The 22,858-nt window shown below is 44.2% G+C and overlaps 1 protein-coding gene across 1 annotated transcript in view; it reads left to right on the forward strand.

The window, feature by feature from the left end:
- The window catches only part of fgf11a (fibroblast growth factor 11a), a 70,721-nt gene that overhangs the window by 20,942 nt on the left and 26,921 nt on the right, over window positions 1-22,858 (forward strand). The window contains exon 2 of the mRNA XM_070929568.1: window positions 17,894-18,004. Coding sequence (XP_070785669.1) covers window positions 17,894-18,004 — 111 coding nt within the window. The remainder of the gene's footprint in view (window positions 1-17,893; window positions 18,005-22,858) is intronic.

Raw genomic sequence — 22,858 nt, forward strand, 5'->3', positions numbered from 1 at the left:
ATGTACTGCATGAGTGTGTGTGTGTGTGTGTGTGTGTGTGTGTTTTGGTGTGGGGGCATGAATGAATTGAGGACAGAGTAGAGAAGAAAGAGTCTCTGCAAATCAGTTTAATTAAAGAGTACCGATGCATGAGATTAGATTGGGAGCCTATGGTGTAAATGATATGATTACACAGTGAGAGAGACACAGATTGGAGATAGAGAGAGAAAGGGAGAGAGAGAGAGAGAGAGAGAGAGAGAGGATGATGGCGAGAGATTTGGGAGAAAGCACAACCACTTCGCGGCAGACTCCTGTGGTAGTTGTTGCCTGTGGTGATGCACAGCACGCCGGTCCCGTGGTGCTCTGTAGGCTGCCACGGCACCCAGGGTGTTTCCTGTCTTGACGATGGGCCCGCTCCTGAGTCAGGCAGTGTGTGTGTGTGTGTGTGTGTGTGTGTGAGTGTGTGTGTGTGTGTGTGTGGGTGAAACATCTCTGGCTGTGCGGCCTGTCTGTCGCTGAGAGCCTAATTAGTAGTGTCATACAGAATCTGGTGACAAGATGCAACACAACTGCTGCAGGACACACACACACACACACACACACACACACAGACTCTCTACTGTATGTCCTATGTCCTTGTTCGTGACTGAACACTGAATCCCATATTGCACTCTCAGAGGAAAAAAAAATGATCAGACCCCAGGCGACTCTTTTAATGTCATGAAATAAAAAGCATTTGCTGCATGGCCAGTTTACATTCAAGTCCTTTGGAGCCAATCATGTTTCAGCTACAGTGTCTCTAATTGGATTTACAATTACTGTTGTCTTGCACTTGTGTGGAGTGTCGGACTGAAGTTTACCAACGGCCAGTTTGGATCAGTGTCAAGTAAGCAGCGAGTAACAGGAAGATATATTAAATTGAATTGTAGTGAGGTTTGTTTGCTTCACTTTGTGACTCTTGACAACCCTGTCCACCCTACTGTGAGTTTACTAAGACAACGCAAAGAAAGGGAGTAGACAAAATAATGTTAACACCGAAAACAAAATACTTTACATGACTGAAAATGTTTTTTTTGGGGGGTTTCTCATTTCTCACAAATATGCATTCTACCCTTAAAGGAAAAGCTCAGCCCTGAACTACACTTCCCATAATTTGGGGGCTTTGGAGAATGTAAACAGGACGTATAATGTTGCGATGGAGTCAGTTACTTTCGTTAGCTGAGGGCTCCAGTTTCATTCATGTGTTTTTTTTGCCTATATTTCTTATATTTTGGCAGATTGGCACCATTAATAGTATGCTGAATTAGCTGCTAACAGTTCATGTTCGCAAGGTACCCATGGATGTACAGACAACTGTCACTGAATTTTGCTGAAGAAAACTTCGGCAAGTTCTGGAGATGTAAGGCACATTTTTATTCTATGATTTTCGACGCAGATTTATGGATGTTTATTCACGAAGGACATCGGAGATAATGATATCCTCGGTACGGAAGCCTAGAACGGCTGTGCTTGCAATAATATTATTTAATGCTGTTATCCCGAGATCATGAGTTAATTATTTTGTTATCTTGAGAAAAAAGGTCGTTAAAGGTCTTATTAGCCTACCTAATGTTTATCAGAGATCAGCAGTGCCATGCCAGAGTGTCTTTGACAGCCACTGATTTAAGCTGAAAATGTCAAATCAAGGAGTACCCGTTATTGATCAGCGCATCAGACTGTACTTCGATCAAGGTCTAACATTCAGATCCGTCATTTAAGGAGAAGGCTACGAGATAAATTAACCCGTTATCACCGGAAAACAAGCGTTGTTATCTTGAGATAACGAAATAATTAACTTGTGATCTCGAGATAATTCAAAAAATAATAATTGCATGCACGGCCGTCCCTGGCTTCCGTACCTCAGGATACGTATTTGTTGTCATGCACGTGCTAGTTGACCATGTCATCCAAACAATACAGAGGCCCATGGATCTTAGCACGGTTCATATTAGATTGATTGCCAATTAGATGCTTTTGTCAGCCACAGTAAAAAACACTGATGTGGCTATCAGCTTTTTGATTTAATGTACATTTTCTAAGAAATGTAAGACCACTGCCAAAGCTGCAGAGAGGCCAAAATCTGTGATCTAACTGCAGGTGCTGAAGTCAAACATGTATATCAAGCAGAGACCTGTATGAAGAAAGAGGAACAGTGGTCACATGTTGATGCAGAGACCTGATACATGCAGTAGAGGGGGTTGGCAAAGACTTGGTGTGAAAACTATTGATGACGATTTAGTGACATTGCAGTCCTTCATATTTTGTATTTATTTTGTTATTGTATTTATTTTTACCATGTGTTGACCTATAATTTGAATCCAAGGACTAGCCTAATAATCATTCTATATTGTCTTTTATCTTATACTATTTTGTTTATGTATTGTATTTTATTCCTATATTTTAAATTCGGCACTATTTTTTGTCTTATGTATTTGCTTTTGCATGAGCATTGTTTTAGGGAGCCTGAGAGCAAAGAATGGCCAATGACTGCTTCACTGACATTGTTGTGAATATGACAAGTAAAGAACTTGAAGTTGAGGGGGGTTCCCTGGTGGCCCTGAGGGGGTCAGGCAACGTTCCTGATTAGTGTCCAGCCTGGGATCTTTGGTGCATGTCATTCCCCATCTCTCTCTCTCTCTCTCCCCTCATTTCTTGTCATCTCTCTGCTCTCAGCTATCAGATAGAGGCATAAATGCTCAAAGGAAATACAAAACAAAACACAGAAGCTGCGGGAGTGGTTGCTCTGGAGCAGTTCATTTGGCGTTTCTGAACAAACATCGAAGACGTTTTGGATTTAGGAGTTGCTATTTCTGCCATTCTTGCCATCTTTCTATTACTGTTCTTCATTGATGTAGCTATCTAGCTGTGCTCGCTATATAAGAAGATGACGTACCTAAAAAAAAAAAATCATCTTACTATAATCTTGTGTGATATTCAGTGTTTGACCACGGTGGGATGAAGTGTTTCAGCCCAGAACCATTGATTTATCACACTGCCATCACTTGTCACGTCACTGTTGTTGTTCGACTTGAAGACGGACATGTCACAGTCCACACTCTGCATGACAATATCCGGGATGCGATATGAAAGAAATACGTTATTGTAGTTCCGTGGCTGATTGCCTCATTTGGGAGCTGGCGCTGACATAAAACGAATAAAAGAGGGAGAGAAAGGTATGGGGGGAGAGGTGGAGGAAGAGTCGGGCAGATAAAAGGCGAGGCGAGTTTGTTTCTTTTTTACGACTCCTGACACTCGTTAGTCGGGGTTTTCTATCTCGTGTGTGTGTGTGTGTGTGTGTGTGAATGAGAGAGAGAGAGAGAGAGAGAGAGAGAGAGAGGGAGAGAGAGAGAGAGAGAGAGAGGGAGGTGTACGTACAGTGTGAGAGCCTGATTAGCATTGTGCTCCACGTTCCACTGCTGTGGCTTGGAGAGAGAGAGAGAGAGAGAGAGAGAGAGAGAGCATGAGGGAGAATGAGAGAGAGAGGGATGAAGGAAGCAGATGTGCAGGCTCAGCACTCTGCCAAAGGAAGAAGGAGAAGAAGAGAGGAGGAGAGGAGAGAGGAGGTGAGAGGTGTTCACTCCATATGTTTGGAGATGAATGAGAGGAGGGAACAGAGTGGGAAAAGAGACACAATTAGGGTAGAAGAAGGTAAGGTGTCCTCTCTCTCTCTCTCTCTCTCTCTCAGTCGTACACGTTGTTCCTCAAAGTCTCTCTCCCTTTCTCTCCTTGTCTTTCTTTCCATTTACATTGTGGCGCCAGGATTTTCCAGATGTTCGTCTCACAAACGGACATGCATCAAAAAGAAAACCGTACAGTGGATCCATCACACGCAGTGTAACATCCAGTGGACCTGGAAGACGTCTGGGCCTTAACACACACTTTCCGCCTGCTCCTTGCTCCTATTCACCACACACACACACTCACACACACACACACACCGTCTCAAAGCCCTCAATTTCACTTTGATCATTCACTCCACAAACTCCTAGCACTGTAGTTTTTAAGCAAACAGTATTAGGTGGTGCATTTGTTGGGGACTATTTTCAGCTGCAGATTAATCCACATTTGGTGCTGTAGTGAGTATTTACACACAGCAGGATGATGTACGTGGGATTAGGTCAAAATGAACTACTGTGTGTGCGTGTGTGTGTTCATGCTTTTTAAGAAACATGTCACCCAGTGCAACAGTGTGTCTCATTGGTGTGTTGTTAATAGTTTTTGGACAACAATGGAGCACTGAGGCCAACATAATACTACACAGTAAGTGAAAAAAAACACAAAATGATATGATATTACATCCCAATGTAACAATAAAACACAAATTGTCAGCTTGAAATACTGTCAGTCTTAGCCTAACACCACGATATCACAATTAATTCCTTAACGATATCCTGATGTTTAAAACCTCCACACGTAGAGCTGTGAAGAGTGTCTGATAATAATGTGAAAGCAAATTGATTCGTCCTCTTTCTATCAGCGTCTCTGGATGTGATCCAGGTGAAGAATTGAGCAAAGAGTCCTTCTGGGTTGTTTAAATTCGTCAAGTCATTGTCGATTCACCCTTCCCTCCAGCCCATTACCCATCTGCTCCAACACACACACACACACACACACACACACACACACACACGTTGTCTCTTCCTGAGGACGAGAAACCCACCTGTGTGTGTGTGTGTGTGTGTGTGTGTGTGTGTTGCAGGGCGACAGCAATTGGTCATTAACTAATGCACAGTGGGAGAGCGTGTCCGCCGCTGCCGGCCTCGCCGAGGTCGAAGGTCACTGACGCAAAAGCACACAAGTCCCTCGCAGGGCCGGCTGTGCCTCATCCATCTCTGTCAGAGTCTCAGCCAAGAACACACACACACACACACACACACAACCATGAATACATAGAGACACATGTGTAGGTATTCTCAGGTGGATGCGTAAACATGCAGGCTCTCACCAGCCAGACGTGCACACACAACCGTACACATGCAGGCATGCATTGCCTATGATAACACACACACACACACACACAGATGGAGCATCCTCAAAGCATCTGGTGTCACTTTCACATGCATTTTGTTTTTGCGCCCTCATGGGAGACAATTGAGAAAGAGAATGACAGCAACAAGTGTCTCAACTTATTTTTTGTCATGACCTGTGTGTGTGTGTGTGTGTGTGTGTGTGTGTGTGTGTGTGTGTGTGTGTGTATGGACTTTTCTCATCTTGCTTCTCAACAACTGAGGAGTAGCAGGATCTTCGGCTGCACACACACGTGACAAACATCCCTAAAACAAACCTGAAAATGACTGTTGAGCAGGTGAACATCAACAGATCATGTTCAAAATGTCAAAGGTCAAATCTGATCTTTTTTCTTTTTTTTCATTTGAATCACATTAATCACCCAGATCTTTTTAGAAATTCCCTTAGTAGTAAGTTGTTTATTTTTCCCGTGTTCAGACTGAATGAGGAAGGAGGTTTGGCTTGATTGCCTGTAAAGTGCTAACGTTAGTGGATACGACAGCAAAAAAAAACCAAAACAATCCAGTGAACGCATTTCTGCACCAGAAATTCACACCTTGAACATTTCAAAGGGGGCCAGGTATGAAGAGAACTCATCCATTAGCTGTTGTGGCCTTGTTTGTCCTCTCTACCAGCTCCGTGGACTGTTTCTGTACTTGACACCTGACAGATAGACAACAAGAAAAGAAGCTTTCTCGTGCGACCGGACACTTATCTCATCGTGCTTGCAAAACATTATCTACCCACAGTGGACGTGCACTGTAATTGCTGATCCCGAATCAGTCTGGAAGCCTAACTTTTTCAATGTGGCAGTAAGTCACTTGAGTTTCATGACTAAAAGCTCAACATTTTTGCAAGTTCTACACTTTCAACCAATTATCAACACCGGCCAGAGCAGTAAACTTTGAGAATTTGGGCAATTGCTGTCTTTTGGGGTATTTCACTTCCCATTTTCACGTGTGATATTTATTTCCTCAACTTGTGCGTCGCTGTGAGTTATGGCATAATATGCTTTAAGTGTCATCTAGCGGGCTTCTATAGACGGGAAATTGGCTTGTATTTGCCTCTAATGGCTCTTAAGGGAATATTCCTATTTATCTCTGTATAGGTCAGCACTTACCAGGAAGAGGAGAAATATAGTAGGGTGTTAAAACGCTGAAAGATGTAAGGTGTCGTTAAGAGAGAGGGAGTAAGAGAGCGATAAACTGGGGGAGTGTACAGGAGAGGGAAAAGGAAGGGGTTTTTTTCTCAGGAGAAAGAGAGAGATGTTGGTGATGAAGAGAGAGTAAGTGTGTGGGTGGAAAGTTTGGTTCCTGGCCATTGACTCTTCTCAATGTTACAACACCAGGGCCATTGGTGATTGATCTCTCCACTCGCCTCCCACCCTTCTCTCCCCCTCTGTGATTGCCCTCTGCTCCTTCGTCTCTTACTGATTTACAAACTTGCTTTCATCCCCTCCCTCTGCAAATGTTTTCTCACAGTGTATCCCCGTCCTTCTTCCTCCCTTCCTTCTTTTTGTAGCCATACTCCTCCTCCTTTCTTGTACTTTGTTATACTTCCTCCCTCCTTTCTTCGTTCCACCCTCTGGTGTCAATTCTCTTTTGTTCCCTCTGTCTCCTTCGTCCCTTCCTTCCTACTTACTACTTCCGTCTTTCGTCCTCTCAGCCTCCAGCATCTTTTCATTTTCTTTCTTATTTTTCCTCCTCATCTCCTTCACTTCTGTCTCCCTCATTTCCTCTCTTTTGTTCCCTCTTTTCCCATCCAGTCCTTTCCCCTCTCTCCCTCCATGTCTCTTCGTCCTTCCTCCCACCCCCTCAGGTGATATCGGGTCCTGGCCTGGAGCCACATTGGGTGGGCGGGGTCTCCCTGCTGATCGTTACTGTAATTAACATCAATAAAGAAAGGTCCTGGGATACTGAAAACCTCTGGCTGACCAACTCTGCTCTCTGTCTCTGTTTTTTCCTCCTTTGACCAGGCCTCTGCAGTGTTCTGTTACAGCACAAGCTTTTCAAAGTAAAGTTAGAGCACTGGAACACTGAATAATTTCGATCTTTGTGTCCTGCATCTTTCGTTGGTCTTTCTGAAGAAGATCCTGAGGTTACCCCAATCCTCCCACCACACAAGAACGTCCATGTTGGATTATTCTTAGAAACTCTGGATGCCAGCATTTTTGCAATTCTTGCTTTGTACAATATCTGCGCACTTTCCCGCCCTGCTGCAAATACAATACTTCCTGCATTGGTACTGAATGCTGGCACTGGTGGCCACAGGGTTGTCCACTGTGGACATAATTGGAGAGCCCCGGGGCAAAAATGAGCTGCGGGGCCCTCATTAAGCCCAAAAACCTTCCACTCGCTGTGCATTGTGTACACCTTTTCTGTGCTAGAATACTACCTGCCTGTCTGCCTGTCTAGCTGCCAACTAGCTAGCAAGAAAAAGAAAATGCATGCAACAAAGGTCCAGGGCAGGACTCAAACTGGTATCATTGCAATTACATGCTCAGTGTCTTAAACCATAGGCCACCAGGATGCCTCCAACAATGGGTCCCTTTAACCATGACCATAAAGGTTCCCTAACCATTCACCCCAATAGTTTTTACATGTGCACATGTTCTAAATATTGAGGGGTACATCTACGTGTTTGGCTACGGTACGTTTCTTTTTTTAACTTCTGGAGCAGGACCTGTATTTGGTGCTTTATACAGTTTCAGTTGTCCTTCTGTCCTTCTGTCTGCGTCTCTCTCTCATTGCCTCTGTCTCTCTCCCTTCCATTCTCTCTTTGACACTTGCTCTCTCTCCCTTCCTTGTTCTCTGTCTCTCTGTCTCTGATCTGATGCTTTTTTATTTATTTATTTTTTTTTTTGCTGTGGTTTGTTCTCTTACCCACTTTTTCCTCTCTGATCCCGGTTAGGCCCGTCTCACCGGGCACCCCTCCTTCTCTTTCAATCGTTCCTTTGCTCCGGCTCTCTCTCTCTCTCTCTCTCGGTCTCCCCATCTCTGTATGTTTGCCTATTACAAACAAAACAACCCCCGAGGGTATCTTTCTTTTAGCTTTTTTCTAAAGTGTCGTCTCCCCCGTCTTCGGTCTTGGCTCCTTTCTTGATTTATGCCCACTGTCTTTGTCTCACTCCTTCTCCCTCTCATCCCATTTTCTATCGTGTTCTTTATCCCTTCTCCTTATCTTCCTCTCCATATACACTCTCTCACTTCTGAGACGGCTGCTGTTGTTTCCGTCTATATCTCTCTCTCTCCCTCTCTCTCTCTCTCTCTCTCTCTGACTTAATCATTAGGCCATTCATTTAAGCTTTAAATCATTAAGCTTTGGAGCACAGACTGAAAAGTTCACCCGTTGCTTTTCTAATTAATCCATAACGTCTCACTCTGCCTGACCTATAAGTGTGTGTGTGTGTGTGTGTGTGTGTCGGGTCACTTCTTGTTCGAGTGGTTCCTTGCTTCCAGTGAACATTTTCTGCTCATGGACCAATGTGTGATTGTCCAGGTGTGGTTATTACAGTAATCACCGGACGTTGGCTGTTGAGATAACACTATTTCAGTCGAAATACTCCTCCCCTTCTGCTATCCGCGTGTTACCGTCTTGCAAGGGCACCGTTGCTGCATCCTGGGCTTAGGTCTGCCCATGACAATTGGGATTGGTTTAAAGAACTAAAAACAAGCCAGGATGTTAATGGGTTGAGCCATCTCTCTCTGTGGAGATAGGTCTGGCTATGTGAGACTAGTCCAGTGCCGTTCAACCCGTGTCTCCCAGGAGGTTTATACATTAATAATTAGTTTGAAAGGAAATATATTCGGGGTACTTTTCAAAGCGCAGGACTGTGACACCGAAGTGGTTCGCCTCCTGAGTCCCACATGTGGTTAGGTTTTGTCCTGTCTCGTGCTTTAATTTTCCAATATCAAACCAGGACAGCTGTCTTTTGCTAACCTCAAACCAAGTGAGAGTGCCTGAACATAACCGTCAAAATCATCATGAGGGAGTGGATACTGTAGGAAAACAAATGAAACACGTTGTCAGGGAACAGTTGCGTATAGACACCATTTCTCGGAGAGGTGGTCTGATGCCAGCAGGAGGTACAGTTGTGTGCCCTTCGTGTAATGTGGTAAAACCATAACCATAGCTCAACCATACTGTAGTTGGATCTTGTAGACATATGTGATTCAAATAATTAAAAATTGTACAGGGCAATTCAGCTTAATGGGTCCTATTTTTGTGGTTTCACTCCTATCAGTAATAATAATAACGTTCTAGGAACATGGCAACGTTATTAAAAGAAGTCCAGCGGAAGCAGAAGGTTCAATGTGGTAATTGTAATCCCATTACGTACACACAATATTCCGACAGCCACCGTGTTTATACAGAGCCTGGACGTTGACAGAAGTACGGGTAGTCTTTCTGCTGAGGTTTGTGTGGTGGCATTAATCTTCTTTTCTGGAATATAGAGTCTGACACATCAGAATTAGATTTTCTCAAATGCCATCTTGCTCTTCCCTTACTAAGCAGTTATTTTTTTTCTTCTCCACTTTAGCCAATTCCGGGACATACATCCGCTGTCCTCTGGCTGCTTCGCCCCCAGTTTATGGAATTGCTATGTAATTCATATGATCCTTCCTTTTGGTAACTTTAATTACAACCAAAAACATGTCTAAACTGGGGGTCTGGCAAACTCTCAGCAGGATTGCACTTCATCACTTTTGTCACTATTGATTTTCCTAAAAGCTAAAGTTGAACTGCAGTGTGTGTGTGTGAGAGAGAGAGAAGCAGTTTGTTTTGAAGGTGTTCCGCCCCTTTCTCTTTCTCCGTCCTATGAGGGATGAGGCTGCTGGTGGTGTCGAGATGATTGATGGCCCTTGTAAATATGGCCATTACCATATAGGCTCTCCCCGCTTTTATTACCATCATTCATTGTCAGCTGGGGCCACTGCGAGCCCCTCATTTTATGCAATTTAGCTGTGCACTTAATGTGCATGGTGTATATATATATTTATATATATATATATATATATATATATATATATATGAATGAAAATATGAGAACACGTGGTGCTTTCTCATCCTGAATCCAGATGTTTTTGAGCTTTTGAGAAGAGCGTGAATGCAAAAAAAAAAAAATAACTTGGCCTTCACTGTGATATGAAAAAGAAAATCTACATATCATACTCCACTTGTTCTCATTTCAATACAGGATATGTTATTGCTTTTGTGGCTGCCGTCGAGCGTTTACCATTGGATGCAATAAATGCTGGGAGATGAAATACTAGCAGTTGTAAAATCCATATGTCCATGGATTAATAGCTTCGGGCTCTTGTGCTAGTGGTGAGAAAGACAATATTAGAGTCAGCGGGGAGTAACAAGCTTATTAACTCCGGAGAAAGCTGAGAAGTGTTTCTGGGACCAGTGTGCAGAAGCATGGCATGTTAAGTAGCAGCAACCAAGCAGGAATTTGCCCACAGTGCTATATTTGATAAAAGAGAATTATACAGAAGTGACCTTTGCCCACTGGCTGAGGAAGGAACCACGATGGTCTGAACTGGAGGCAGATTTTAAGGCAATATATGCTCAAAATAACAATAATAACGTGTGAGAGAAAGAGAACACACTGTGAGTTTGTGCGTGAAGATGCATGCATGCCCTCGTGTTACCAGAATCCGGTTTATTGCCAAGTAAGTTTTCACATACAAGGAATTTGCTTTGGTATATTGGTGCATAACAATAATCATAGGAAAAAAAGCGGTAATTTCAGATAACATTACTGACCAGGGCTGCAACGCTTCGTGTATGACTTCTGCGTGCCGTTCCATGCTATTACTGACGGAGACAGAACGTTACTAAATGCAAGATGTTGTGCAACAGTGTGTGGCTAAACCCAGCGTTTTACCAATCAGGATCAGTGTGTGATTCCACAGGTACATGCTGGTCTCTGAATAAGACTTTTGCACGAAAACAATAACTAGTTCGTTTGTACATTCGCCCCGACGTTCACATTAGCATATTGTTTTTATTTGTTGTACGAAAAGTGGAATGCATTTCATCATAGACAAGACAAAACAGGGCAGTGGGCAGAGCCGAAGCTGTCAGAGTTCCTTCATGTTGGAACATGTGAAAGGCGATGAAAAAAATCACTTCAAACATGTTTATGTTCTTCAGTAAATCCAAAGGGAAGCAAACACTTGGATTGACGTAGGGGCTCCTTGTTGCATCATTTTTATTGCAACTGCAAGAAACAAAGTCTGTGTCCGAATGCCATACCCCATACAAATAGTATACATTATGGACTGTAATATGCACTCATTTTCATAGTATACTGTTTTTGCAGTTAGCATACAACACCACACTCAGTTGCCAGTTTATCAGGTAGCTAAAACGAATACAGTCTATATAACAGCCATGAAATATACCCTACCTTCATGGGGGTTATAGCTTTGGTTGGAACTGTTTCAGAGCTCTATGATCCTTTTGGAAGATGTAGTTTGTGTTGCTGTTGAGCAGTCGAACAGAGTTATTCAGCCTACCCTTACTGAAGTAGTAGAAAACACCACTTTTGGCAGATCTTGGTGGGAAACCAGTCTTACTACTACTTATAGTCTCTGTCGTTTGATTTTTATGAGTTACCGACTGACAAAAAAATACGTACTCTTAATGGAAAAAGGGATCACCCAGTAGGGGGTCTCCGTGTGCTATCAGCTTCTGTGGAGTACTGCATTAACTGCACTGCATGAAGAGGGTGACAGAGGTCAGTGTTTCCAAAACTTCGACACTATTTTTTGTTTCGCAAGACTTTCCTTGAGACGTCTCACCACTAACTTTACAACTATACTGATTGATTTGCGTACACACACACACACACACACACACACACACTACATACTCCAAGTTTTATAGGTAGTATGGAATTGGGAGTGTGAGTTCTGAAAAACGCTACCAGTTGCACATCCCAGTTGTATACTCTGTTTGTTGTGATTCTTCACAAAGCTGCTGATTCTCACCAATGAACTTTTTAAGCTTTAATGCTGCCAAACGCTGAAATAGTGAGTGAACTGCACTGACCACGGTTCGCGAGTGACGCGTCAGTGATGTCGGCACGTCTGTTCTCCCCGGAGTTTGACTGCGTCGGCGGCGCTGACACAGACTGAAAAGAGTCGACAAACAGATGGAAGTGTAATAATCGGCTATTGTCGCAGTGGCATCAGCTTCAAGAGGTTTGACAGACTTTAGTGCCTGGAAGAAAAAGAAAAAAAATACGAGTTACCGCACTCGCTAAGTGAAACATCAATAACAAGTCGTCAGTGTATCCCGGTGCTGCTGAAGTGAAACGACTACCTGTGGAAAACATATAAAGGCCAAATGGGACAATCATAGAGATTTACTCTCCTCTCTCTCTCTCGCTCTTTCTTTTCTTTATCATGTCTCTCTCTCTTGTCCCTCAATGTCTCTATCTGTTCTCCTCTTCCTCCCCCTCTCTGCCTCCTCTTCCTCTGAATGACATGTCAGTCAATCAGCGGAGTCCCTGTTGCTGTTCGATGACGTTTTCGCCCTCGTTCACTCTTTAAAAAAAAAAAGGGCAGAAGTAAGGACTTTCCCTTGCTGATTGGATTTGCATTTTCTGGGGTGAGATAGGGAAGAAGAAGATGGAGTGAAAGAGGGAAAGAAATGAGAGAGAGGGCTCAGTGGGGGGGGGGCATACCGTTGGCCAACTCTGCAAAACCACAAATTACCATCAGTGTTAATGTTTTTTTTGTTTTTTTTTCCACATCCAATGCCAACATCTTCAAAAGTCTCTTCGTACAACTACACTACAACTACACTACAACGCCCATCCACCAACACCACTTCTACACCTTTAACGTCTGTCCGCTACATATAGGGCACACCACTGCAAATGGTGTGAGGACACTTGAGGGGAGAAAGACGGGGATGGACGGAGACAGAAATATTTCTACTGTGTGTGTGTGTGTGTGTGATGACAGACTGACAGACCTTGTCCTTGGCAGACCATCTCTGCTTCTTCAGCCAAGCGCATTCGGTTGAAGGTGTCCAACGCACACACGCACACACACACACACACACACACATTAAGAATTGGAGTGTGTAATGGGGGTGAAAATAACACGAGTTGCTGCCCAGTTGTCATCTGACTTGAGGCATTGGGCAGCCGGAGGGTTCAGGGTGACTTTAATGGTTGAAATTCTTAATAAGTCAAATTAATCCTGCTCTTTATTAAGGTCATTCCATAATTGCCGTTGAATGTCTGCGGGATTATGAGCACAAATCCTCCTCATGCAGAGACACACACCACCTCACGCTCTTGTGCCGTAGGATATGATGCACTCTGATAACCAAATCTATCGTCTGCTGACTAATGCTATGATATTCCCAGGATGCATTCTAATGTGACAGTGTGATTTGTTTGAGTCCCCTTGGTTGTAAGGCCATTTCAGAGGCTTTTTTCCACCCTGCCAAGAATGAAACTCAAGGGGAAACTCTGCATAGTTGTAATTTTGGGGGGGGGAAAAAAACAAGAAACAACAAATTGGCAGCTCAAAATGTCAGTACGAGCTTTCAAAGCCTCCCTCAGTTAAACCCTAGACTGGATTCAGGCTGTAACTGGCCCAGTGTTTTAGCCTCAAGGAAAGGAAGTGAGTACTAACCAGTGGAAGGTCTAACAAAAGGTACTATCAAGTTGTATTATGGGAAACAGTGGGGTTTTCTTTTTTTTTTTTAGCTTAACCCATACTAGGGACTCAATTTCAGGATATTTCTGCCTTTGCTGCTTTGATTTCCCTCAACTTTATCAAAGTAGACTGCTGACTTTAACCAACATTTCTAGAGGAGCCTTTACCTCTGAAATCTGATGCAGGCTGGACTGGGCTTCATTTACTAGTGCACAGGTCAATGTCACGACATATAGACGTTCATGCTCTATATGTTATGTTATATGTTTATGTTACAAACTCTCTGTCAGCTGAGTTGCAGAATCAGTTATTTCTAACATTCAGTTCTGCGTATCTTTGACGTCAGCGAGATACTTGATATGTAGCACTAAAGTCATGTGAGCTAATTGGCATCAGCTGCTTCATCTACGCTCGCAATCACTGGCTCGCTCAGCAGCTGTGTGGGTATCCGCTGACTACTAACGTCCGATCATATTCATGCAGGCGTACGGCACTTCTGTTGTTTTCAATGTAAACGCGGCAACAGCCGAGGTCAGCGGCGGCAGCGAGGAGTGGAAGTTGGCTGTTGGAGTTGATAAGGTTTCAACTTTTCCAACTCGCTGTCGTGGCTCGCTGTGTGATTGTGGCAACATGAAGAAGCTGGCGAGTTCTCTGAACCTGACTTAACAGAAACTAAGTGCATAACTCCACCAGGCCTCCCCGGTGTGCATGTGGGATACAAGTCTTCACATCTTGCCCAAATGTAGTTTGACTTCTGCATATATTATGCACACCACCACTCTTAGAGGCTAGCAGGTGTAATATCTAAATTTGACCAAAGAGCCATGGAGACTGCTGATGCAGCTGCAAAGGTCACCCCACTGGAAAAGATGAGGGTAACTTAACATAATTGTCCAAACACCTCAAAAACAATAGCATCCCCTGCTGATGATTGGTGCCTGACTAGTGATGGAGCCTGAGGATGTCAGTTCATCCGTCCATCAGTCTGACAGATCTCAACATCTACTAGCTAGATTGCCATGGACTGCCATGGTATGACTGTCCTTGGGCCAGTGGATGATTTCTGACGATTCTAGTGACCCCTAACCTTTTGTTTGGCAACAAAACTCTCCCTTCATCCACACTTTGGTCAAATGCATTTCGAAACCTAAAGGTCGTTTTGTTCTGCAATTGTTTTTGTTCTGAAATTAGATATCCGTGGTCCCTAGAGGATCAATCCAAGGGGCTTTGATGAACACCGAGCTTTCCTCCAGTGCCACCATTTGGCCAGACCTTTGACTTGGGAGACATAAGAACAGGTTTCAGACAAAGTGAACTACCGCAAGGCTACAACCCAAAGAAACACAGCTTAAGTCATTTGTAATAGAAAGAGTTAAAGAAAATCATACTGGGGTTTTTTTTGTTTCATATTGTAGGTAATGACTCATCGCTTTACCTCTTCTCATTTCATTTCTCATTTTCACTCTAGACCTAAAGTCACACAGTAACCATGGCGATGTCTGTGTGTGTGTGTGTGTTTGTGACTTTAAACCCTCGGTTTAACTAACATCCTGCCTCAGGTATGACTCGAGGCAATTTCTCCTGCATTTAGCCTTTGCTTCTACATGGATTTAGGAAGAGATGCTGTGTGTGTGTGTGTGTGTGTGTGTGTGTTAGCTTTGTGAAGGCTCTGTACATGCACCAGTAGTCTTGCACGCCCTGGCGTCCGAGCAGCGGAGTGTTTTGGACAACAGCGTCGTTACCAAACCGGGACGTGCGGAGGCGGAGCCGCGCTAAAGGTCAACATCAGCCTCCTCAGTGTGTGTTTGTCGCTCATGAGGCAGATGTGTCGAGCAGCACATGGCCTGGTGTGTGGTCCGAGGCTTAATTTGGGATTAACGCTCAGGATATTACAGATTACCACACTCCACGTTTGACCTTCTGTGTCTAGTCAGCCCGCGATGGATGGATGAGCTTTTATCTTTTAGTAGTTACAGCGGCTCAATCTCGCCGCTGAGGCCGGGGCCTCCGATGAAAAGCCTCCAAACATGTTGTGTCACACTGTCAGCATGAAAGCGAGGATTACACACAGCATTTCTTTGACTAATTCACAGGCTTCAAGGCTTAACTCAAACCCTAATGAGCTTCAACTTCTTGAGGTTCACAGAAAGATGCGTTCGCTTTGCAGCGACAAGAAGCAGAACATTTACGTAACATTTTCAACCTAATACTCTGTGTCCCCGTCTCTCAACACTGGAAAACGTCCTGTCAAAATGATGAGATAGTGAGATCGGCTAGTGCGTTGGAAAATGTTAAACCGTAATGATTGCTGTGAAAAGGGAATATAGTACAATAGAAAGTCAGTAATCACAAAGCAAACTAACAATTTCAGCACTATATCCTATTGATTAAGTCAAATATAGAATTGAAGGCTTTAATTTAAAGGGCCACTCCACCAGTCTTCCACATCAAGGTCAATGGATGGTCAAAGGTCAGAACAGCTTTTAACCCTTTTGCCTTAGATATCTCCAGAAAACACTTACTTAGCATACTGAATCCTTAATGTTTTGTCCGGTTGTACGCGGCATAATTACGACCGACTTCATGTCATGAACACAGCAAGACAAAAAAGACACAATCGGGTTGCGTTGTGGGGTAGTGTTTTTGGAGCACGATCCAAAGTTATTGAGCCTAAACGTCAGGACATCTCAGCCAGTTCTGCTTTCATTCTTCCGTATTTATTTCATTTTTATTTTCCCCTCTTTACCTTTAAAGCAAAAAGTGGCTCAGGCAAATGAAAGAAAATTCTGCGAACAGTTTGATTTGTGTTACGTCATTGTTTTGCGTGCACTTCTGGGAGAATGTATTTGTACTGTGAATATAATTAATTTCACAGTGTAAATGTGGGGGTTGATACCTTTTGCAGTGCATGTCTCTCTCTCTCTCTCTCTCTCTCCCTCTCCCACACCCCTGCTGTCGACCGAGGGCAAACTGCCAGCTGCCCCCGTACTTTTCTGTCCTCATGCATATTTGATGCGTCTCATTAAAACTTGATTGTGGAAACACTTCAGCATTCTGACATTCCTTCTGATCCACTATTTAGTCTCCCTCAGCACTTTGGAGTGAAAGAGCCCCCTCAGTCGTGTGTGTGTGTGTGCGGCTTGAGAAGAGAAACTCAACACAAACACGAGGTTAGAGGAAGACACTTCTATATAGAGCGCTGGCGGGTGCCTGATTGGTTCCCCGGAAACGAATAGTAGTCTGACGCCTCCAAGTGCATTGAGTAAATGACGACAGTTGGTATTTGAGAGCAGTGTAAACAGACGATGGGAGATGGTTCATTAAACTTTCAGCATGATGGTTAAGTTGTTCTTGTTTGTTTCTTGAGTTTTTGCCGTCTTACACGTAAGAAACTGAGCCCTCTGCTCTTGGTTGCAAACAAGGTGTTTGAATTTCAAAAGCAATTCATGCGTAGGGCACCTAAGCCCTGTTCTTTGTGTAAGACTCTGTGGTAAGACTGTGGGGTGCCTTTGGGTTCATATTTCCAGGTTTACCCCACTACACGACGTAAACTCAGGCTTTTTTAAATACCTGACCCCATGATTCCCCCGAAAGGAAAATGGTGATAGTGACAGCTCAGTTGTGAATAACACACTTTTTTGGTCACCGATTGTAACATGTGAAGAGTCCAACACAAACCTTCGTCAGAGGACCCACACTGATGTCCTGGTCACCGTTGGGTCTATCTGACCTTGGATCTAGTCCACGCAGACGATCATCTGTGGTTGCATGTTTGAAGTGCTTGGCCCATTGTTGAGAGGTGGGCACAAGCAACCGCACATATCACATGGGTGTAAACACACACACACACACACACACACAGAATGAACATTTAGCCAGCCTCACTTGAACCTGTCCCTGAAAGATGCTCCTTTTCAGTAGACACCGTGGGTCCCATCAATCCTGCAGAAGGCCACCGTCACACACACACACACACACACACACACACACACTCATGCAAGCACACACACTTCACTGTTTGACTATTTCACAGTGTAAATATCAAGACCTGCCTCTTGTTTAGTCAATGTGCAGCTCATAGGTAGGCGTGTGCATTAATATACGTGCACCAACAAGTGTGTGTGTGTATGTGTGTGTGTGTTCCTGGATGCTAACGTGTGTTTAACCCTGTGTTTGCTCTGCAGAGCCCCAGCTGAAGGGCATCGTCACGCGGCTTTACTGCAGACACGGCTTTTACCTCCAGATGCTGCCAGATGGCACCATGGAAGGCACAAAGGACGAAAGCAGCTCCTTCTGTAAGTGAACAATCAGACACTCAGAGACGCTGTCAGCTAGTTTGATGAAGGTGTGCATTTCATAGCTCTGTCAGTACGTGCACTTGGAGTTTCCCCTGCTTCCATGCCAAAGGACTTGAGCTGGTAGAGCAATCGTATATCGTACGTAAATACACGATAACTCTGCCATGCTTTCTGGTTTGATTCACATTATGATCAATGAAATCTGAATAATCTGGAGCCTAACGGTGTCTTTTTCTTCTGTAATCTCAGTCAGAAAAAAAGTCAGCTGCCTGTGTTTTGCAAAATGAAAGGTACATTAAAACAATCCAGTAGCTAAGCAATATCATTTTAAATGGTGAGAGTAATATGACTAAATAGTTAATGTATTGATTGTCTATGAAAGAAAATTAGATGATGGAACCTTCACAAAAAGTGGACCTGTGATGGCGCTAGATGAAAAGTCAGTGGGATTTATTCTCTGGGGACCATGACCATGAGGGACCACGCATATCTGTGCAAAATGGCGTGGCAATTCATCAGATAGTCTGGAGTCAGCTATCATGGCTAAAAAAAAATACAGAAGAGGAACGGGGCAGCAGTAATCACACACCTCACCCTGTGAGGGATCATCACCTGGGTGATTACTGACCAAAAACATCATATCCCATGATCCCCAGAGTCCCTGGACTCCCTCCAACCATCCCAAAGAGATCAATATTGTGTTGTAGGATATCCCTGTTGTGGCAACACAGCATTTTTTTTTTCTGTCAAAACACCAGTTTGGATGAAAAACATGAAGCTAGCACAATTTTGGATTTACAATCTACAGAGAGAGAGAGAGGGGAAAAAAAATCACTTTGACATTCAGCTGTGGTTCCCTCTGTACAGTTTGTATTTCAGCCTTCCTTTGAGATGTCAGGATACTCGTGGCAGCAGCAGTGTTACCAGGTTTGAATAACCTGCATTTAACCTTGATGCATTTATTTTGAGGTTTTTCTTTGGCATTTGTCCCGGAAAGAAAACCTAACAGCATGTTTTATGTGATTTTGACAGGATTATGTTTGCTGATTGGAAACTTACACTTGTGTTTGCGCAACGTGTTTCGTTTAGAACTGGACGAGTAAAACATCTCTCCCTACAACAACTCTCTAAAAGATGGGGGGGGTTTTTTGAGTAACAATCCCATGAGAGCAAATTCCAGGAGTATTGGGGAAAACTTGTGAGCGAGTCCTCCAACAGCTGTTTGGTTAAATTAGGCCCACAACACCCCCAGAAAGCTCCACAGGAACTGATTGGACCTGCTCTCCCCTCTTCCTGTTATGTAACCGCACACCTACACTGAGGCAAACATCGCTGCTCTTTGGACTTTAAACATCCTCATGTCCAATCAGAAATATTCGTCACGTAGTACCGTGGGGCACATCGGAAGGCGAGTGGCGCTCATTTCATGTTGCGTAACAGCTCTCCTGGTCTGTTGGGGTATTTAACGTCAGTCAGTGGAGGTCACCCCGCAAAGTGTTTGCGTGGGTTTGACTTACGGCTCATTTTTATAACAACTATAATTCCATCAATCCCAGGATCTGGTTTAATGCTGTCCTGGGCTCTTTGAAGTCTCAGGGGTGTGTGGGGGGTGGGGGTGACAGCTAAGTCCCGTAAAAACTCATAAATTGTGCACTTTTTATCCAAGTCTGATTATTTATTCATTCATGCGGGAATCGCTGAGTGATTGACATGATTGTAACTGAGTATCAATCAGCAGCACAATCATCTACCTGGCTGCACAGAATATTGAACAGGTAGAAATAGCTGTGTGAGCATGTACTGCAACACACTGGCTGTCAGGTTATCTTCAGTAGTCTTCCCTGGGAGCAGAGGCTTTTTAGTATTATGCAAACCGGCCCTGGAACCAGACAGCTTTCAGTTTCACTCCATTTCAAGCTCTAGTTTCCCCCTAAAATCTCTTTTTTTACAGCCAGTAGAGATCATGTAGGGTACAAACTGGATGAACAAAGTGTTTCTTGATATCGTCAAGAGTGCCGCTGACCACTTTGGCGTGGATGGATTAATCTGCTTGGGGATCACGGGGCAAAAAAGCTGCTGGGCCCCTGTTCCTCCCCCTCTCTGTTCAGTATATCCTGGCCCCATTGCTGTGTGTGAATTTTATTAAATACAAATTGATTCAAGAATGTCGACCTTTTGGACGCGTGGCTCTTCTTCAGGACAGGGTCTCAAGATAAGGTAATAAAACAGGACCTTATGTCATGTCAGTTGATATTAGGCTTTAGTGGTGCTTTTATGGTATTCCCATATAAAGTTATGATTAATCAAATTACCATAAACCAATTACTGTACAGTTAACTGCAGGGGCTCTGGGGCAGGGGCCTGTTTTCCAATCCTGCCTCGCACCATAGTTCATAGTAATAGTAATCATTTCTATCGTTTCTCTCAATTATGATTACATTGCCCACCCACCAAATGAATTGCTGAGACCTAGAAGCAAGATGACATCACTGCAACAAAGGGGCCAAACGCGCAAGAAGTCTGCAGATCAGACAGACCGTAAGCGAGCCAACAGTTCATCCAGATTATCTAAACCGCTTTATTCGGAGGCAAAGCCGGACGTGAGCGCGGCCAAAATGTCGGCAGCACACTTTCTGCAAGTCACGCACGTGAGCCCGCACTGCGTGGCGTTGTGACAATAAAGCGGAAATGGCAGCGACATTCGTTAAAAAGAAACATAAACAAAACATGGGCCGAGTGAGAAAGAAGGCATTTTATAGACACACACGTCTGACTTTCAAATATGTTGATTTAGTCCAGCATTGCTTTTTTTTTTTTTTTTTTTTTTTTTTACATATAAACTGAGTAACACTCCAAGTCATTAAACTTTGTACAGTTTAAGATTTCAGCCTCATGCCTCACTGTCCACAGAAATGTCTCTGTCCACGTCATGTGATTATTCCAAAAGTCTGCCCCACTTGACACGGGGGCTTTCACACTGAAAGCGCAAATTTGACACTGTCCTAAGCAGTGCCATTAATTCCACTCCAGAGCACTCAGTAGTGTCTGAGTGCAGAGGGGCACTCAGACACAGTGATGTCAGTGAAAGTTGAAACAGGGAAGAGCAGAGACTGCAGCACGCTGATTGATTTGCACCCTTGAATTGTGCAAACAGACTAAGGTTTCGACACGACTGGACAAAGACATGAGGAAACAACATATACAGTCAACCTAGAACAGGGGTGCAGTTGTCATTGTTGAGCAGGATTTCAAATCTATTGGATAATGAATCCCAGGGTGGTAGTTGCCATAGGCAGTGTGCCACACCCCATGCATTAGCACCACATCGGAGACAAAGTACAGGTGCTGCACCCGTCAAGTACAACACAGTAGAGGAAGCATGACAAATTCAGTTCTTCATTTAGGCAAGAGGAGCGTGACCCCGACATGCCTCTCTGCAGAGCAGTGAGTTGATAATGTCTCCAGCTCTATGAGAAGCCCCAGAGCTTTAGCGGTGCTGCAGAGCAAAGGTTAGCCCGTGCGTAATGCAGAGCAATCCATGTTTTGTGTTCAGATATATACAAATCTTTAAAGCTCTTTCAGTTTGTCCAACATTTACCAGACCACGGGGACGTTCTTGGAGTTCTTGGCTAACTGTGGCACTGATCGACTGACCTGCCCAACAACTTGAATAGCGCATTCAGACACGTACAGTACATCAACTTCTCTCCCAGGATCACCACCTTTCCTCCCTCTCTTCCTCCATTACCCCCCCCCCCCCACACCCTCTCTTCCCTGTGACCCTGACTTGTCCTCATGCTCCTTTACACCTGTGACCTGGTGTAATGACACCAAACCAATGACCTCCAGGGGAGCAGGGGGGAGCATGGACAAACAAGGGGACCGGATACCTCTCTGACTCCCTCTTGTCAGCTCTCTTCCTGGGCTACCTGGCTTCACAGCAGCTGCCTTCACCTCCTGGCTCTCTTGGACAGAAGGGAAAGGCTTGTTTGGAGACAAAAGCTGGAAGGAGGTATGGAAGCCCCGAGGGGATGTAGCAGAACAGAAAGTGACCAGTGCGGCTTTTGTACGGCCTTGCAATACTTTTATCACTTTTATCACAGTTCCCTGGGGGCTTCCATAACCAGGCGAGAGACTGCATATTAAAGCAAAATGCGACGGAAGGGAAGGAAACAGAGAATAAGAGGATCAGAGAAGAGAGGAGAAAGAGGGACACGGTGGAACACGCCAGAGAGAACTGAGACAGCGGGACAAGACGGGTTGGCAGAGGAAGAGAAAGGAAGCGAGGGGGTGGGGGGGGGGTGGTAGAGAGGAAGAGAGGGAGCGATGGGGAGCAGGAGGAGCAGCTGGCACACAGCTGATGGCTCCTCAATCACTGTGTCTCCCCCCTCTGGTGGGAGGTCAGAGGAGCTGCCACCCCCGCCTCCCACCCTGCCCCTCTCTCCTTCTCTGCTCTTGGCTCCTCCAAGCTGTTATGTAATAAAGCTGGAAGAGAAACGAAGGGAGGAGAGGGGAGTGTGGTGAGGATGTATTATCTATTTATTGGGGAAGAAGGCGCCAATAAAGGACTACATTGGTGTTTTTGCGCATGTTAGCCACTTTACAATGTATCACATTCTTTACAGTTTGCCAGCTGTTTCCCTCATCACCATGTAGACTTTTAGATTTTTAATGCGGCTTCCTCACTTCTTAGCGGCCATAGGTTTCCATTCATTTCAGTCCATTGTGAAATGCAGCTTGCAAAGACCTGCAAGTAACTTAAAAGTGAAGTGTGATTAAAGCCACTAAGTGTAACATTTTAATGTGATTTCAAATGATTCTGATGGCATAAGTTGTCAGTTACTGTCTGTG

This window comes from Enoplosus armatus, chromosome 23 (assembly GCF_043641665.1).
Source record: "Enoplosus armatus isolate fEnoArm2 chromosome 23, fEnoArm2.hap1, whole genome shotgun sequence".
Lineage (NCBI taxonomy): Eukaryota > Metazoa > Chordata > Actinopteri > Centrarchiformes > Enoplosidae > Enoplosus > Enoplosus armatus.